Raw genomic sequence first — 17,523 nt, forward strand, 5'->3', positions numbered from 1 at the left:
CGGCTAACTCACAGCCACCTCCCTGTTCTGTCCTCAGCCATCCACGTCATCTGTCACTTCCGATGAGAAGGTGGACTACGTTCAAGTGGACAAGGAGAAAACCCAGGCCCTGCAGAACACCATGCAGGAGTGGACAGATGTGCGGCAGTCCTCGGAGCCTTCCAAGGGTGCTAAGCTGTGACGCAGGGGCCACCACGCCTGGGGAGGTGCCCGGAGGCAGCATCTCCAGAGCTGGCTCCTCCCCTCGGTCCCCCCCCCACACACATTTTCTCCTCTTCCAGTGCCCCCTCCTGCCACTCTGGCCTTCAAAGCACTTGATGTCAGGGACCCTGAACCCTTCTGAGAGGTAAGGGCCTGATGGAGGCCCACCCTCTGCCCACTCGGGGCCCACCTTTGATTTGTATCAGTAACGGCCATGCCTCTATCCATCTTAGTTAGAGCTGTTGCCAAAAAGCATCCTTCAGCCTCTTCCTGTCCTTCAGACCCGAATATCTACTAGGCTTTGGGAGGGGCTGGGGCTCTGAGCCAGATTCCACACCTCACTTCCGGTCATAGCCCTCAAGCCCTCTTCCCTCCAGCTCCTGGGCTACCTCTCCTTCAGTCCCAGAAGATGCCACGTTGTCTCACTGATCCAGGGAGCCCAGGACCAGCAGACCAAAGTGGACAGGGACTTCTTCATCCTTGTTTCTTGGTATAGGAGAGGCATGGCCCCCCAGAAGATGGAGTTGAGAAGGAAGGTTAGCAGTGGTCTTGAGGGACACAGGAAGGAGGTCCCCGATGCAGAAGGCAGGTGATCTGGGCAGTGGCCCCGCCACTGTGTAGCCATGGTGGGTTCGGAGAGGCAAGAGGAGGAAGGAGGACGCAAGGGAGGGAAAACAGAGGAGGATGGGCAACCACAAACCAGGAGCAGGGGGTGACCAGGATCCCATGGGGTCAGGGGCCCTAGAACCGTGGGGCGTACAGGCCCTCCTCTGGGGGCGCACCCCGCCAGAGGGGACAGTGCTGGGTGCTGCAGGGTGCGGGTGGAGGCTGGTGCTGAGGGAAGGCAGTGCAGAGTGGGGAGGGAGCGTGGGGCGGACGGGAGGTGCTGTAGCGGGGAGCGTGCAGCAAGTGTGTCTCTGCAAGACAGGTGGTGGGGGGCGGGCAGATAACCAGTGGGCTGAGAGGCCGTGTACAGACCTTGGAGGCAGACAGTGCGGCCAGGGGCAGGCGGGGGGGTGGGGGGGCAAGCCGGGGCAGCTCCTGGGGCTGCAGGCCTGAGCGGAAGTGAAGGAGCCCTGTGAGGGACGTGGGGAAAGCAGTGCAGGGGACCGTGGGGCCAAGAGGACGTGGGGGAGGGCTGGGGCTTCTGCCAGGGCCCAGGCCGGTAGGAGTGTGGTCGCGGGAGCCCCTGGTGTTTTCCCAGCTCATCTTCCAGCGGCCGCTCCCTGGAGGCCCAGAGCCACGTTAGCCTCAGACCTGATCCCTGGGATAGGAGAGGCCAGGCCTCTGCTCCCATGGCTTGGAAGGCCGCCCCATGAGCTGCACCCTCCCCCACCAGACACTTTGTCCTAAGCTGGGGAGGAGAGATCCGAATCTTTTGTGTTGATGGTTCTTGCCCAAATCATCTAGGGTTGCAGAGGTCTCATCCCACCCTGGGGTAACAGACCACCTTCCTTTGAAAAAAAATACTTGCCACCGTGGCTGACGGAGGTGGCTACAGCTCACCTTCGGGCTCCCGCGAGCACATGCCTGGCCAGTCTCAGAAGCCCCACTCCGGTCGGGAGGATTTTCTCCGCAGTAGCCCCTCTCCTAGCAGTTCAACTCCACGAGCACTGATTCTGGGACGGCGGAATTAACCAGTGTGTCCCCGCACTGGAGGCAGGGGTGGGTGGAGACACAAGGGCACAGGACCTAGGTGACGGCCGCGAGAGAGACTGGAAGCAAGGCTGCTGGTTCAGGAGGTTGGTGCAGATCAGAGGAAGGTGGTATCTGGCAGAAAGGGGGTGGTGCTGAGGTGGGCTTGAGGGGCCGGAAGATGGAGCGGATTTCTAGGCAAGGAGGCCAGGGCTGGGGTCCAGTCACCCTGGAGCGCTGGGGCTGATGGCAGTGGCTGACACTGGGTCCCTTGAAGGCCCTCTGCAGGGTCTCGTAGGGCCGAGCTTTGAGGGGTGCTGCCCTGTGCCCCCAGCCCGTGTGTGTGCGAATCAGCACGAGGTGAATGGAGTGGAGTGTTCAACTCTACTGTCCAAGGAGGCCTCCTTCCAGCTCTTGGTTCCTGCAGCTCCCAAGCCCTCAGCGTGGCGGTGGAGACAGACGGGAGTGTTAAGAGGACACTGGCCTGTTGAGGGCAGAGACTCGGGCTCACAGGCTTCAAATGACCGGTGTCTCGTACACACCTGGCAGTTCAGGGGCCTGGCAAGGGCAGACCCAGGACTCCCGGTGCCCGGGCCAGCAGCACCAAGCGGCAGCGAGGGAGGGAGGGTTCCAGGGAGATGGGCTAAGCAAGGTCCCAGGGAGCCACCACCTGTGAAGGGGTGGTCGCGTAGATGGTGGCTGAGGCCCTTGCATGCTGAAGCTGAGCTGTCTCTCTGTGGAGGGCCTGGCTCACTAGGGACGGGCAGCACCCAGAGCGTTAGTCAGGGAGCCCAGTCCCCTCCCCGGGATGGACTTCGGGGACTTCTACATTTGAAACCCTTCAAACATGCCCCATTCCTAGGAGAGAAGCACAACCCTTCCCCTTCCGAAGTGAGTGGAGCAAGGGCTTGCCCCAAGCCCCGGCTGACCCACCCTCCCCACGCCCTTCTGACAAAAGCTCTGGATGCAGTTTGCACTCGTCCGCAACCCGTGAGGCAAGCGGGGCTGGGCCCAGGAGCGCTACAGCTCCCTCCTCCGGGAGCCAGCATTCTGGGACTTTCCAAGCTCCTTGGGCTGCCTGCGGAGGGGCCCCCTCGAGGTGCAGGCTGTCCTGTGATAGTTGGTGGTGTGTAGTCTTGTGTGTTGGTTACACGTGTCTTGAAATTTAGAATCATTTCGCACAGAATTGTCGGGAAGAGAAAAGGGGCTAGCAGCCCAGTCTTAGGTTCTTGCCCTGTTATACCATTTAAAATTGACATTTAATTTTTCAAATCACTGTTGGTGCCTAATCACTTAAGTTATTAATTTATTCTGTTTTCTTTAAAAAAAAATGTAACGTATTTATCCTGTGAGTAGGTCTGGGGTGGGGTGGGAACGTGTTCCGGTGGGTCCTGTTTTTGCTGTGGTGACACTCGGCACAGGCCTGGAGCTTGTAGGGCCCTTTTTACTGTGGTGGTGGAGCAGGACAATAAAGTCCGTTAGAAGCAACCAGAGAAGGCTGCTGGAGCCTGCCTCGTCTGAAGGCGCCGGGGAGGGACCCCACCTGCACAGAATCCCTGCTGGGGGGGGCCACCCACATGGAGGCCCAGACACATCTCTGTCAGGGCCCCCAGAACACTCGGTGCCAGTCTGCTCCCTTCCATTTTAATAGGAAGTAACAGGGCCCTTGTCTTGACCCGGAACAAGAGTAACTCCTCCTTACCTTGGAATGTGTGTTCCTGATTCCACCCTTTTGCCTTAGAAGGTGCACGGAGTGTGCAGACGAACTCTGAGACTACCAGCCCAGTGTCACCTAAGGTTTGATGTCCCAAGGGTCTGGACACTTGGGCCAAAACTCAACTCCTCCACCTACAACACTGGCAGGCGGCCGTCGTGGCCCTCACGGCCCCTGGCCATGCGGCAGCCTCTGTCCCTGCCTTCCCACGTACTTTGTTCCCCCAGATGGGCAGGGTTGGGGTGGAAAGGGCTCCCGTGTGACCTCTCCAGCTCCAAGAATGGGCTGGCACCTGGGGAGATGATGGGGGGCTGCCTCCCCCCTTTCCTCCTGGCAGGTGCCCGAGTCCGTCCCGGGAGGGGCCGCACGCCTGCACCAGGTTCTCCCAGGGAAGGGCTGGGGTGGGGGAGAATGGGGGAGCAGTGGCAGCGAGTTCTGGGCAGTCCGGGGTTCTCGGCGTCTGAAAAATCCCCAGATACAGGGGCTCTGGCTTCACCCAACAGGCGAGTCCCCCTGACTGACAGGAGCTCCTCCGGCAGCCCGGAGTGTGGGTACCTGCCCCTCAGGGTACTGAGCCTGTCCTCCTCCCTGCCGGCGCCGGCCTCTGGGGAAGGGCCCCACTGCTGGGCCAGCTCTCCCCTCGGGGTCCTCCCAGTCCTCACCTTTCACTTGCTGGCGCTTCAGGGTAGCACGCTGTCCCCTCCCGTGGGGCGTCACACGAGCCAACAGGGCACACAGGCTGTACCCTGCTCACAGCCCAGACAGCAAGAAACAAAGGGACGGCCGCCGCCACAGCCACGGAGGCAGAAAGAACAACATCTTTACAGGCTTCAGAGAACCCACTTTATTCCCGTTTGGGTCTCCTCTCTCCATGTGGAAGGGTACAGCAGTGTCCGGGCACACTGACGTCCATAGCTGCTCCTCACCCACCCCCCCACCGCCCCCCGTGCCCAGGCCACGGCTTGAATGCCACAAAGGAGGAGCTGAGCCAGCCAGCTTTCCTCCGGTCCGACGACGGCTTCATGAGAAACACACACACAGTTGCGGTAAAGTAAGGATTCTCTCGCTCAACCAGAAAGGGGATGCAAATGGCGGCATCTCAGGCACTGAGGCAGGCTGGGGAGATGGGGTTTGGGGATGAAGGGTCTCCCGCTGTGGGGGGAGGGGGCTGTCCTGCCCCCTCTGCACCGACAGTCTCTGCCCCCGCGCCAGGCTGCTTCCCACCTACACTCCCCTCAAGTACCAGGGGTGCAGGCAGCCACACCGTGTGCCTCTGAAAGCCCTCAGAGCCCAGAAGGGGCCGCGGGGACACACACGCCCCAGACCCTGCTCTGCTGCTCGTACTACAGAGCGATAGGATGGTCTGAAAGGAGCGAGGAGGGAAATGCTACTTGATGGCAAAGCACTAGAGCTGTGAATCAGCCCCATCACATAGCCTGCTGGGGGGGACGGGGGGACAAGGCCCAGAGTGTCCATCTAAGCTGCTTCAGGTTGACCAGGACACTTGGGTGAGAAATCTGAATGGGGCTGATCCCAGTGTCAGGGGCTTGGCTCTCACCTCTGTATCTGAGTCTCTGCACACCCTTCAGGCTGAGGACCCATGTCCCAGAAGCTTCCTCTCCCCCTTTCCTGCCCTTGGAAGGGCCTGTCTTAGGGGCTGGACCTGCCTCCACAGCCTCCACAGCTTCCCTCAGCCCCCACCTGGCAGAGCGCCTTGGCCTCGGTCCCCACCCGGTTCCCAGAAGGAAAGGGTCAAGGCCTCCCTTGCAGTGAGCTGTGGGGCCCCCGCAGCTGGGAGCAGCCTGGGGCTGGGTCCACACTAGAAGACCAGTCTGTGGAAGTCACCGCCACTGCCACCTGCAGGACTGCAGCCTCCCGGAGAGCCTTCGTCCTCATCCTTGTCTTCATCGAAGCCCCTGCCCCAGTGCGGAGATGCAGGGAGCGCAGAGATGTAGGCCGCCCTGCTGCGGGCCTCCTTCTCCTGCTCCTGGGAACACAGATGCGGGTGGGGAAGGAGGCTTAAAATGCAGGCTCTGAAGCCAGAGTCTTCCTTCACTGTTCCCCCAACCCCACCCCAGTGCCATCCGGCACAGCATTTCTGAGTGTCTCCAACGTGCCCAAGGGCCAAGCACAGAGAAGCCTCAGCTCCTGCCCGCGGGTGTTCCAGCTCCGCAGGAGAATGGCTGGGATGGATCCATCCTTCCACCCTCGATCTAGGCTTCAAAACCACTCTTCTCCCAGTAAAAACTCCTAGCCCCTTGGAAAAAAGGAACTCCTTCACACAAGGCTGAGTAACTGATGAGGGCCTGCCATGGCCCCAGGGAGAAGGAGGTGCAGGGACTCCAAGGATCACGTCACAGCACACAGGGTCCCCCCTGCTGTCCTGACACGGCTGTCCAGCTCACTGCCCCTCAAGGCACGAGGAACGTGCCTCCTCAGGCTGAACGGAGGCCACCGCACAGACGCTCCTTCCCCACGGCCCTGCCTCTGCCTGCAAGGCCCAGCAGAGACGTAAACGCTGGCCCGGTGTCCCCACACGGGACCCCAGGGTACTACTCTAGTGGTTCGTGGCCTCTGCTGTTCCTGCTGCTAAGTATTCTGATACCACCCGACTGTAAAGAGGGGAGTCGAAGGCACACGAGAGGACACGGGCAGCGTGGTCCCCAGGTGCCCCTGGAAGCCTCGACTTTCCACCACGCAACCCCATGGTGCCCCTTTGCACACTGAGGACGAGCGTTGGTAAACAACTGGTGATTACTGAACGCCTGCGCCTCTGAAGTAAGGGGTTCTCTCTACCCACCAGGATATTTCCATCAGGAAGGGGTCAGTGACAGGGTGGCAGGAAAAGGAGGAGACAGGGCGCCTGGGTGGCTCAGTCGGTTGAGCGACTGCCTTCGTCTCAGGTCATGATCCTGGAGTCCCGGGATCGAGTCCCGCATCGGGCTCCCTGCTCGGCAGGGAGTCTGCTTCTCCCTCTGACCCGCCCCCCTCTCATGCTCTCTGTCTCGCATTCTCTCTCTAATAAATAAATAAAATCTTAAAAAAAAAAAAAAAGAAAAAGAAAAGGAGGAGACAGAGCAGAACACCCTCTAAGCCGGTGGCTGTGCAGGGAAGCCCTCCACCCAGGAGATCAGCTCAGAGGCCCGGGGGCCGCTCACCTGCAGGTAAAGGATGTTGTCTTTGGAAATGGCCTCCATCAGATCTTTGTGGAGGGTGGGCTCCGTCCGGCCTCTGGGGGAGCCCGGCTCGGCCTCGGGCGCCTCCCCGGGCCGCTGCCGGTAAAAGAGCACGTAGGCCGTGTCCTTGGGGAAGAAGGAGGTGACGTTGCTGACGGACTCGAAGGAGGAGAAGGACACCCGGGTGTCGTTGAACAGGTACCACTGGTTCTCGGGCTCGGGCCTGTCGGCAGCACCCACGCCCGGGGCCGGCCGGGCGGCACCCTCGCGGGCGTAGCAGTAGTAGTGACCGCTCTCCGAGGACACCCCCGAGTGCACGACGACGCTGCACAGGTCGTAGGCCTGGCCCCGGCCCCCCGCCAGCGGCAGGCGGAGCAGCAAGGGGACGGAGACGTCGTCCAGGATCTTGCGGCGGCGCATGGTGCGCAGGTCGAAGGAGAAGCGCAGCAGGGTGAGGATGAGGTAGCGCGGCCCCTGGCTCAGCTCCACCGCCTTCTCGGCGTCCTGCAGCGAGGCACAGGGCTCGCAGTGGTAGCGGTTCTCGGCCGTCAGCCTCTCGGGGGACAGGAAGTAGTTGACCAGGTCCAGCACAGAGCGGGAGCCCTCCCCGGCGGGGGCGGCGCCACCCCGGTGGGTCCCCGGTCCCGGGCTGTCCTCTTCCTTCTTCGCCGTCTCGGCCTCCTTCTCCTTCTCGGCCTCCTTCTCCTTCTCTGCCTTTTCTTCCTCCTCCTCTTCTTTCTCTTTCTCCTGTTCCTCCTCCTCCTCCTCCCCCCGGGGCCTTTCCTCCTCCTGTGCTTCCTCCTCCCTCTCCACCTTCTCCTCCCCACTGCTCTGCCCCCCAGGTCCCTGGGGGCCCAGGCCTTCAATGTCCAGGACGGAGGGGGGTGCGTCCCCCGTGACACAGTGTTTCCTCTGCCTCCGAGGACCCACCCTGCTTGGAACCTGGGCTTGGGAGGGTGGTGGGGGGTCCCGGCCCCCGATGTCCTCTGCGGGGAGCATCACTGAGCCCAGGCGGCGGCGGCGAAAGCGCTCAGTGGGGGGGAAAGCAAGAGAGAGGTCCGTGAAGGCCTCCTCTCTGGAGGAGACATTGAGGCAGCGGAGACAGCGTATCCGAGTCACGATCTTGCCTCCGAACATCTTCTCCACAGAGGTGGGACTTGGGCTGGGGGGCTCCTCGGGAGGGGAGGGCAAGCTGGACTGCTTGAGCTTTTGGCAGATCCTTGTCCCTGTTTTCTCCTCTTCGTGTAGCCTGGAGCAGAGAGCACAGGGATTTCATACATACGCACAGATCCATTCTCAGCGCTCGGGCCTGATCTGGGCCACCTACCTTATCCAGGATCCACCCGTTTAGACGTGTGTGTGGGTCTGCAGAGTCTGCCCACACACGTGCCAATGACATCCACGCACATGCACTCACAAGCCAAGCACACCTCCCTCCAGACAGGCACACGAACCCACCACGTGGAGATGTGCCGCCTCTCCACGCGCGTGCCCCCAGCGCTGGGCTGAACACGCACACACGCGCACTCGGCAAGCAGAGCACGTGCGCACGCTCGCCCTGACCCCTCCCCAGTCACGGCTCCAATCAGCAGCTCCCAAACGTCCCTCACACGCAGCCCTGGCCACCCCTCGCGGCAACCATCTCCACGCCTTCCTCGGGTGCAGTGGGGCAGCCGGAGAGATGGGCTATTCCTCGGGCACCCTCCTCCGGCTCCCAAGCCCCCATGCGGAGCCCGGTCCAGCCCTCTTACCGATCCAGCAGATACTTCAGATACTCTGAGCAGTCCTGCTGGGTGCCAGGGCTGAACCAGGGTGTCCAGGATGCAGAGAGGAAGTTCTCTGGAGAGATGGCAGGCCGCTAGGACCAAGGCAGGTGAAAGGCAGGGTCAGGAGCAGGAGGCCACTCACTAACCAGCTCTGCCACGTGCTAGGCCTAAGGGTACCTGGGGATTCTCTGTCCCAAACTTCCTGGCCTCCTCCCTAAAGTCCTCCCCATTCCTCGTTGTCCCTGACCCATCCTCTTCCACCAAGTCCATGCAGCCCATAAGCATGGCCTTAGGTTCGTGGAGATGAACAAATCCTCTTCCCCAACACACCTCTTTCTTTCCAGACCCTTATTCATTGCCATTCCCTCTGCCTAAAACACATTTCCTCCATCAAAAGCTTACAGAGTTCAAGACCCAGATGCACAGACACCTGTTCTGTGATGTCTTCCCAGTGGTCCCCTCCCCCACCATAATCAGCTTTTCCCTCCCTTGCATGCACACAACACTGCATTTCCTTCCGTTCAAGCATTACAATTGTTATTTGCAGGTCCACCCTCCCCACCAGACTATGAGCTCCACGAAAGCAAGAACTGTGGCTTCCTCCTTTTCCGTGGCCCCCGCAGAGCCTTGCATAATGCTTGGCCAAGGGTTTTAGGTTCCATGAGGGCAGAGACAATGAGCAAAACAAATACAGCCCTCAGGGTGCCTGGCAATGCAAGTGCTCAAAAAGGACAGCAGATGAGCAAAGCAACACCTAACGCAAGGGCATGAATCACGGACGGGAGAGACCTGGGCATCAGGACACAGAAGGGGGTGCAAGGAAGCACTCCCTCTCCTGTCCCATGAGGCACTAAACGACCATGAACCCACGCCAGCCTCAACAGCTTACACCAGGAAGTAGGGCTTTGTAGCCAGATGCAGGGAAGGGTGTCAGCCCAGAGCCGCCTTCCATCACGCCCAACTCCCCCTGCACTCACCTGGCTGTGCTCCAGGAAGGCGAAGAGCCACTGCAGCTTGGTCATCAGGGGCTGGGAGTTGTTCTCAGTCAATCTGAGCACACAGTGTCTGAAGCTTCAAAATAAAGCAAAATCATCCAGGGTAAGCCAAGGGCATCCAAGGAGCCTCTACTCACCCGCAGCACTGGGAACCAGGGCATCCAGCCTCAAGGCAGAGCAGACGCTTAAAGCTCAGGCCTAGGCCAGAGGCCAGGGAAGAAGCGCAGGTGAACAACCCAGCCTGGACAATGAAGTGAGCCCTGCAGCTCGTTCCAGTTCAGGGAGCCCATGACCCTGAGACTCAAAGATTCCAACGTGCTGAGATCCTACGTTCTCAGAGCGGCGAGGCTGGAACTCTCTGGCATGTGCCAGTCTGCACTAGTATCATCCCCAGCCACTGCAGCTGTTCACGCCCACCTCCTCTTTTCACACCCACCCAGCGCAGCAGGCCTTGCTTCAACCTGACCCCTCCAAGTTCGCTCTCACAGCCCCTTCTCAGGGCCCCCGCACCATGGCCCTAAGCCCACCTGAGTGGTTCCCCTGCCTTCGAATGAGAGAGGCGGGGGTCAATGTGAGAAGTGTGCGGCACAAAATGGACACGGGGGTGTAGGGGGGAGGCGAACAGACGGGCTCCCAACAATGGAGTCTGATCCTGCTGGAGAAGGGAAGGAGCCCCTGCTGACACCCACGTTGCCTTGGAACCAGCCAATCCCCAGGCCTCACCTTAGCTCCTGTTCTCACAAGCAGCTCTAGGCGGCCAGGTCAGGCATCTTTCCAACCTGAGCCCACTGTGCAGAACAGCGTTACCAAAGTGTGCCCCCCCGGTCCCAGCCATCCGTCACAAAGGTTAAGTTCAGAAGCTGAGGGAGCGGTTAGGAACATGTACAGCAATGTGATGTCACTACAACCATGTAAGCACGTGATTGTTCTTCTGGTAAGTGGTCTGACTGTATCTTATAAAAATTAACAGTCTGCAGCAGACTGTAAACTGGAAAACCAGGCCTTCACCAGGTCTGAGAAGCACACACGTTAGGAAGTGCTAGAGATTTAGCTCCCCATACTAGACCTGAAGCTCAGAGAGGAGAAACCTACTTGAGGTCGTACCATAAGCCAGGGCAAAGCCTACCTGCTCTGTTACTTTTTAAAAAAGATGTCTAAGTGTGGTGTGGGTGAAAGATGAGTCAAATGGATCAAAAGAATATAACAGAGAGCCCAGAAATAGGACCCCACAGTGGGGGGGTCAACTGACCTTTGACAAAGTAGCAAAGGCAAAACAAGGGAGCAAAAAACAGTCTTGTCAACAAATGCTGCTGGAACATTTGGACATCCACATGAAAAACACACACACACCTAGACACATACCTCACACTCATCCCAAAAAATTAACTCAAGATGGATCATAGACCTAGATAGAAAATGCAAAACTATAAGATTCTCAGAAGGTAACATAGGAGAAAACCTCTTTGACCTTTGGTATGGTGATGCCTTTTTAGATGCAACACCAAAGACATGATCTGCAAAAATAATTCATAAGCTGGATTTCCTTAAAATTAAAGTCTTCTGCTCTGTGAAAGAAAACATCCAGAGAATTAAAAGACAAGCCAGGGACTTGGAGAAAATATTTGCAAAAGACCCATCCGATAAAGGACTATTGTCCAAAATATACAAAGAATTCTTAAAACTCAATAATAATTATTGAAAACTAACAACCGATTTAAAAATGGGCCAAATACAGAGAGAGGGAGGGTCCAAGTTGATGGCATAGTGAGATCGAACTCCACAGACACACCCAATCCACAGCTACCTATGGATCCGTTCCCTCTGAAAAAGATCTGTAAACTAGAGGAACTGCTTTTCCACAACAATGGACAGGAGGACCACCCTGAGATGCCTAGGAGGGGTAGAGACAGGGTCTTGCAAAAAACCCCACCCGGGGGACAAAGACACACAACAGGGAGGGGCGTCCCCAGACAGGTGCTTCTGCCAGGGGAATCTGGCACCCCGGAGCCTGGGATCTGCACTGGAGAGAGAGGAGCCTCCAGAACATGTGACTGGCAAAACCAGGGGTCCTGAAATGCTCTAATAAACTGAGCTTCCCCACTCCCCCCTGCCCCCCACCCCCCGGAGGGCTTGACCTGAGCTCCAGTAAAAAAAAAAAAAAAAAAAAAAAAAAACAGCAGTTTGCAAAGTGCCTACACTGTATGTCAGATCAATTTATTTGCTGATCTGGAGACACCAGCTGGAGGAGCAGGGGCAGCTGAGCAGCTCCCTGGTGACGGGGGCCCCAGGGGCTACCACTGTTGCGCCGCCCGCAGACGGCCAGCACGGGCAGGCGCAGTGGCCCAGGCCCCCACCCCCCCACCACCTTGCTGGGACGGACAAGAGCAAGTGCGGTCACGGCGCCAGCTGGGTCGGACAGTGCCGGCGGTGGCAGGGTTCCCTGGCTGGGACTCACGCGCAGCGGTCACGGAGTTCTCGCCTTCCAGAGAGAGAATCTGCTCGTGCAGGCGGCTGCCACGGGCCCGGCCCCCAGAGCTGGCACGTGGGTGCAGACAGGGCGCTTTCCCACCGCTGCTGAAGCCCGAGGGCGCAGGCGGCCACGCCGCTTTCCTGCAGTCTCTCCGAAGCCAGCTTGTAAACAAGCCCACCCCCTCCATTCTGGCTGCCTTGCTCAAGCAAGTGGGTCCACACGGTCCACACAGGGGGTGCCCTTGATCACCCGGCCCTGGTGGCCCAAGAGGGCTACTGTTAGCAAGCTCCGCAGAAAGCTCACACACAGAAAGACAATTCCTGGCAGGCCACCACCCCCAGGGCGCTGCACGGACAAGACACTGAAACACACCCCGATTCTGCCTGTGAAAAGGCCAAATACTTAGCCTGGAGCATCAGCCTGAGGGACAGGCTTCAGGTTTCCCATCTATCTAGAGGCTGAGAAAGCACTCCCGGGGAACAGGAGCAAGGAGACGGATCTTGGCGCACACACTTCGCCTCACTCTAGCTGGAGGAAAGTCCCAGAAAGGGGCTTGTCCGGCACCCTGATTTTTAAAACTGTTGTCCAGGGAATACTTCCAGATCTGGTCCAGAGGCCAGCAGGGGTTACTATTGCAGCAACATGGGACCAAGCATGTTCACATACTTCACAAGCTACTGCCTGAGAGTCTGGTTTCCCGTCACCTGAAACGAGGTGCTAAATGAGGATCCTTGGATCACCGACAGGTCTTGGCACGCACTCATATAGGGTCGAGTCAATAGGAACTTATGCAGAATAAATCAGGTGATTGAGTAAATCACAAAAGTTCAAGAGATAACCAAGAATGAGGGCAAGGGTGAGCAAGAATCACCACCCACATACAAAAGGCCACACCTTCAAGACGAGGAGGTGGTTGTTCTGCCTAACGCACAGCAACACACAGAGAGAGTCAAGCAAGATGAGGAGACACCTGTGCTCCAAACAAAAGAACAAGACTAAGCGAGTCTGCTTCTCCCTCTGACCCTCCCTCTGCCCCTCCCCACTGCTCGTGCTCGCTCACTCTCACTCTCTCAAATAAATCTCTTTAAAAAAATTTTAAAAAAAGAACAAGACAAAACCTCAGAAAAAGACCTTAAGGATACAGAGATAGGTAATCTACCTGATAAAAAATGCAAATGAATGAGCATAAAGATGTTCACTGAACTTGGGGAAGGGGTGGGGGGTGGGGACTAGATGAACACGGTGAGAACTTCAACAACAACAAAACAGGGTGGTCAGAAAGTACCAAAAGGAAGTCACAGAGGTGAAGAACACAACAACTCAAATGAAAAATAGACTAGAGTGGCTCAACAGCAGAATGGATGAGGTAAAAGAAACCAGCAAGTGGGAAGACAAAGCAGTGGAACTCACCCAGACTGAACAGCAAAAACGAAACAGAATTTCAGAAGAATGAAGATACTCGAGACACCTTGGAGACAACATCAAGTGGAATCACATTCATGTTAGAGGGGTCCCAGTAGAAGAAAGAAAGGGCCGGGAAACATATCTGCAAAAACAGAGGCTGAAGACTTCCCTAACCTGGGGAAGGAAACAGACATCCAAGTGTAAAAAGCCCAGAGAGTTTCAAGTAAGATGAACCCAAAGACAGCCACAGGAAGAAACATTATCATTAACATGTCAAAAATTAAAGCATCTTAAAAGCGAGAGAAAAACAAATTTTTACATACAAAAAAATTTTTAAAAATAAAAATAAAACCCTGGGGCGCCTGGGTGGCTCAGTTGGTTAGGCGACTGCCTTCGGCTCAGGTCGTGATCCTGGAGTCCCGGGATCGAGTCCCGCATCGGGCTCCCTGCTCGGCGGGGAGTCTGCTTCTCCCTCTGACCCTCCCCACCTCATGCTTTCTCTCTCTCTCAAATAAATAAATAAAATCTTAAAAAAATAAAAAATAAATAAAAAATAAAAAAAATAAAAAATAAAAATAAAAATAAAACCCTTAAGGCTACTAGCAGCTTTCTCAGGAGAAATATGACAAGCCAGATGAGAGTGGCGTGACATATTCAAAGTGCTGAAAGGAGAACCTTCCAACCGAGAATACTCTACACCCTGCAAGGTTATCATTCAAATTTGAAGGAGAGATAGAGTCTTAAAGACAAGCAAAAGCTAAGGGAATTCATCACTACTAAATAGGCCTTATGAAAAATATTAAACAGACTTCTTTAAGCTGAAAAGAAATGTCACTAATAACACACAAAAAAAAGCACAAAAGTAAAAATCTCACTGGAAAAGCTAAATACATAGTAAAGATAATGAATTAATCAGTTATAAAGGTACTAAGAAGGTTAAAAGGTAAAACTCACAAAATTAACTAAAACTGTAATAATTAGCTGATATATACATTAAAAAAAGATGTAAAAAGTGATATAAAAAACGTGAAACTAGGTTAGCACCTGGGTGGCTCAGTAGGTTAAGCACCCAACTCTTGGTCTCGGCTTAGGTTATGATCTCAGGGTTTGAGATCGAGCCCCGTGTCAAGCCCTGCATTGGGCTCTGCGCACAGCAAGGAGTCTGCTGGAGATTCTCTCCCTCCCCCAACCCCCTGTTTGCATGCACATGTGTTCTTGCTCTCTCAAAAAAACAAAAAACAAAAAACAAAAACATGAAACTAGGGAGGGGAGTAAAAATGTACTTTTCAAATGTGTTCAACCATTAGTTGCTATCAAATTAAAATAAAATGTTATTAGATAAATAGGATGATGTCTGTGAATATCACAGTAACCACAAACCAAAACTTACAGTAAATACACAAAGAAAATTAGAAAGGAATCTAACATACTATTTTAAAACATCATAAAACCACAAAGGAAGAGAGAAAAAGAAAGGAACTACACACACAGGCAGAAAGCAATTAACAAAATGGCAATATATACATACCTCTCAATAATCACTTTAAATGTAAATGGACTAAATTCTTCAATCAAAAGTGTGGCTGAATGGATAAAAAACAATACCCATCCATATATTGCCTACAAGAGATTCACTTCAGAAGTAAGGACATACAGACTGAAAAAAATAAAAATAAAAAAGATACTCCATGCAAACGTAAATGAAAAGAAAGCTGGTGAAACTGCACTCACATCAAACAAAATGGAATTTACAACAAATACTATAAGAAAAAACAAAGAGGGGCACCACATAATGATAGAGGGGCTGATCCAGTAAGAAGATATACTATTTATAAATACGTATACACCTAAAATAGGCGCGCCTGAATACATAAAGCAAATATTAACATACTTAAAGAGAGAAAAGGAGAACAATACAACAGTAAGGGATTTTTTAACACCTCACTTATATCAATGGATCAATCATCCAGACAGAAAATCAATAAGGGAACATCAGTCTTCAACAACACATTAGACCAGATGAACTTAACAGATAAATACAGAACATTCCATCCAAACCCAGAAGAATATACATTCTTCTCAAATGCACATGGCACATTCTGCAGGATCTATCACACATTAGGCCACAAAAGAAGTCTCAATAAATTCAAGAAGACTGAAAACATATCAATTATCTTCTCTGACCACAATGGTATAAAACCAGAAATCATTTACAAGAAGGAAAATGGGAAAACCACAAATATGTGGAGATTAAACACTGTGTTAAAACTGAACTACAGGGTCATAAAAGAGACCAAAGAAGAAATTCTAAAAATACCTAGAGATAAATTAAAACAAATACACACACACACACACAAAACCAAACAGAAATACAACACACCAGAATCTATGGGATGCAGCAAAATAAGTTCTAAGAGGGAAGCTCAGAGCAGTATGGGCCTACTTCAAGAAATAAAAGAAATCTCGGGTGCCTGGGTGGCTCAGTTGGTTAAGCGACTGCCTTCGGCTCAGGTCATGATCCTGGAGTCCCGGGATCAAGTCCCGCATCGGGCTACCTGCTCAGCAGGGAGTCTGCTTCTCCCTCTCCCGCTCCCCCCTCTTGTGCTCTTTCTCTCACTCTCTCTCTCAAATAAATAAATAAAATCTTAAAAAAAAAAAAAAAGAAATCTCAAACCATTTAACTTTACACCTAAAGGAACTAGAAAAAGAATAAAGCTCAGTTAGTTTTAAAAAAAAGGAAATAATAAAGATCAGAACATAAATAAATGAAATAGAAACTTAAAGCACAATAGAGGGGCGCCTGGGTGGCTAGTCGTTAAGCATCTGCCTTCGGCTCAGGTCATGGTCCCAGGGTCCTGGGATCAAGCCCCGCATTGGGCTCCCTGATCGGCAGGAAGCCTGCTTCTCCCTCTCCCTCTCCCCCTGCTTGTGTTCCCTCTCTCGCTGTGTACTCTCTCTGTCAAATAAATAAATTCTTTAAAAAAAAAAAAAACCACAATAGAAATGATCAATGAAACTGAGAGCTGGTTCCTTGAAAACAAAATTGACAAACCTTTAGGTACACTACCAAAGGAAAGAGTGAGGGCTCAAATAAATAAAATCAAAAATGAAAAAAAGTTCCAGTTGATGCCACAGAAATACAAAAGCTCATAGGATACTACTGTGAACTATTAAAACAATAAATTGGGCACCCTAGAAGAAACGGATAAGTTCCTAGAAATTGATATTATTCCCAGATGGAATCATGAAGAAATAGAAAATTTAAGTAGACTGATGTCTAGTAAGGAGATTGAATCAGCAATTTAAAAAGTCCCCACAACTGAGGTCCAGGACCAGACACTTAACTGGTGAATTCCACCAAAAATTCAAAGAATATGAATACTGAATATCTAGCCTTCTCAAATTCTTCCAAAAAACTAAAGAGAAGGGAAAGCTTCCAAACTCATTTTATGAAGCCAGCATTACCCTGATACCAAAACCAGAGAAGGACACCACCACACACAAAAAGAAAGTTACAAGCCAATATCCCTGATGAATATAGATGCAAAAATTCTCAATAAAATATTAGCAAACTGAATTCAACAATACATTGAAAGGATCATATACCACGGCCAAGTGGGGTTTATTCCAGGGATTCAAGGATGGCCCAATACCCACAAATTAACATGATACAACATCACACTGACAAATTAATGTAAATTTCATATGATAATCTCAATATTGAAAAAGATTTTTGACATAATTCAATATCCACTTATGAACAAAATGTGTACATAGGGAATGCACCTCAACATAAAAAAGGCCAAATATGACAAACCCACAGTAACATCATACTCAATAGTGAAAAGCTTAAAGCTTTTCCTCTAAGATAAGGAAAAAGGCAAAGATACTCAATATCCCCACTTTTATTCAACATAGTACTGGAAGTCCTAGGCACAGCAATTAGGCAGGAAAAAGAAAAAAAAGGCATACAATACACACAATATATATACACACCCACCCACATATATATATATATATATGTGGGTGGGTGTGTTTGTATGTGTGTGTGTTCCATATACATACACACACGATGGAACACTACTCAATCATTAAAATAAAATAAAACAAATTAAAAAATAGGGCGCCTGGGTGGCTCAGTCAGTTAAGTATCCGACTCTTC

At 53.1% G+C, this 17,523-nt stretch overlaps 2 protein-coding genes across 3 annotated transcripts in view; one reads left to right on the plus strand and one right to left on the minus strand.

Annotated features, from left to right (window-relative positions):
• Positions 1-3,111, plus strand: part of GAB2 (GRB2 associated binding protein 2) — a 189,370-nt gene extending 186,259 nt beyond the window's left edge. For both annotated transcript variants that reach the window (XM_045894508.3, XM_045894509.3), the window contains exon 10: positions 38-3,111. In XM_045894508.3, the coding sequence (XP_045750464.1) occupies positions 38-181 (144 nt within the window). In that variant the 3' untranslated portion in view covers positions 182-3,111. The remainder of the gene's footprint in view (positions 1-37) is intronic.
• Positions 3,112-4,332: 1,221 nt separating this feature from the next.
• Positions 4,333-17,523, minus strand: part of USP35 (ubiquitin specific peptidase 35) — a 52,875-nt gene continuing 39,684 nt past the window's right edge. Inside the window, exons 8-11 of the mRNA XM_045894507.3 lie at positions 9,470-9,563; positions 8,478-8,584; positions 6,709-7,975; positions 4,333-5,537 (exon numbers count right to left, since the gene is read on the minus strand). Of these exons, the coding sequence (XP_045750463.2) occupies positions 5,370-5,537; positions 6,709-7,975; positions 8,478-8,584; positions 9,470-9,563 (1,636 nt within the window). The 3' untranslated portion in view covers positions 4,333-5,369. The remainder of the gene's footprint in view (positions 5,538-6,708; positions 7,976-8,477; positions 8,585-9,469; positions 9,564-17,523) is intronic.

Source organism: Mirounga angustirostris, unplaced genomic scaffold (genome assembly GCF_029215605.1).
Source record: "Mirounga angustirostris isolate CCGP_5_RB_7025 unplaced genomic scaffold, mMirAng1.0.hap1 SCAF_13, whole genome shotgun sequence".
Classification (NCBI taxonomy): domain Eukaryota; kingdom Metazoa; phylum Chordata; class Mammalia; order Carnivora; family Phocidae; genus Mirounga; species Mirounga angustirostris.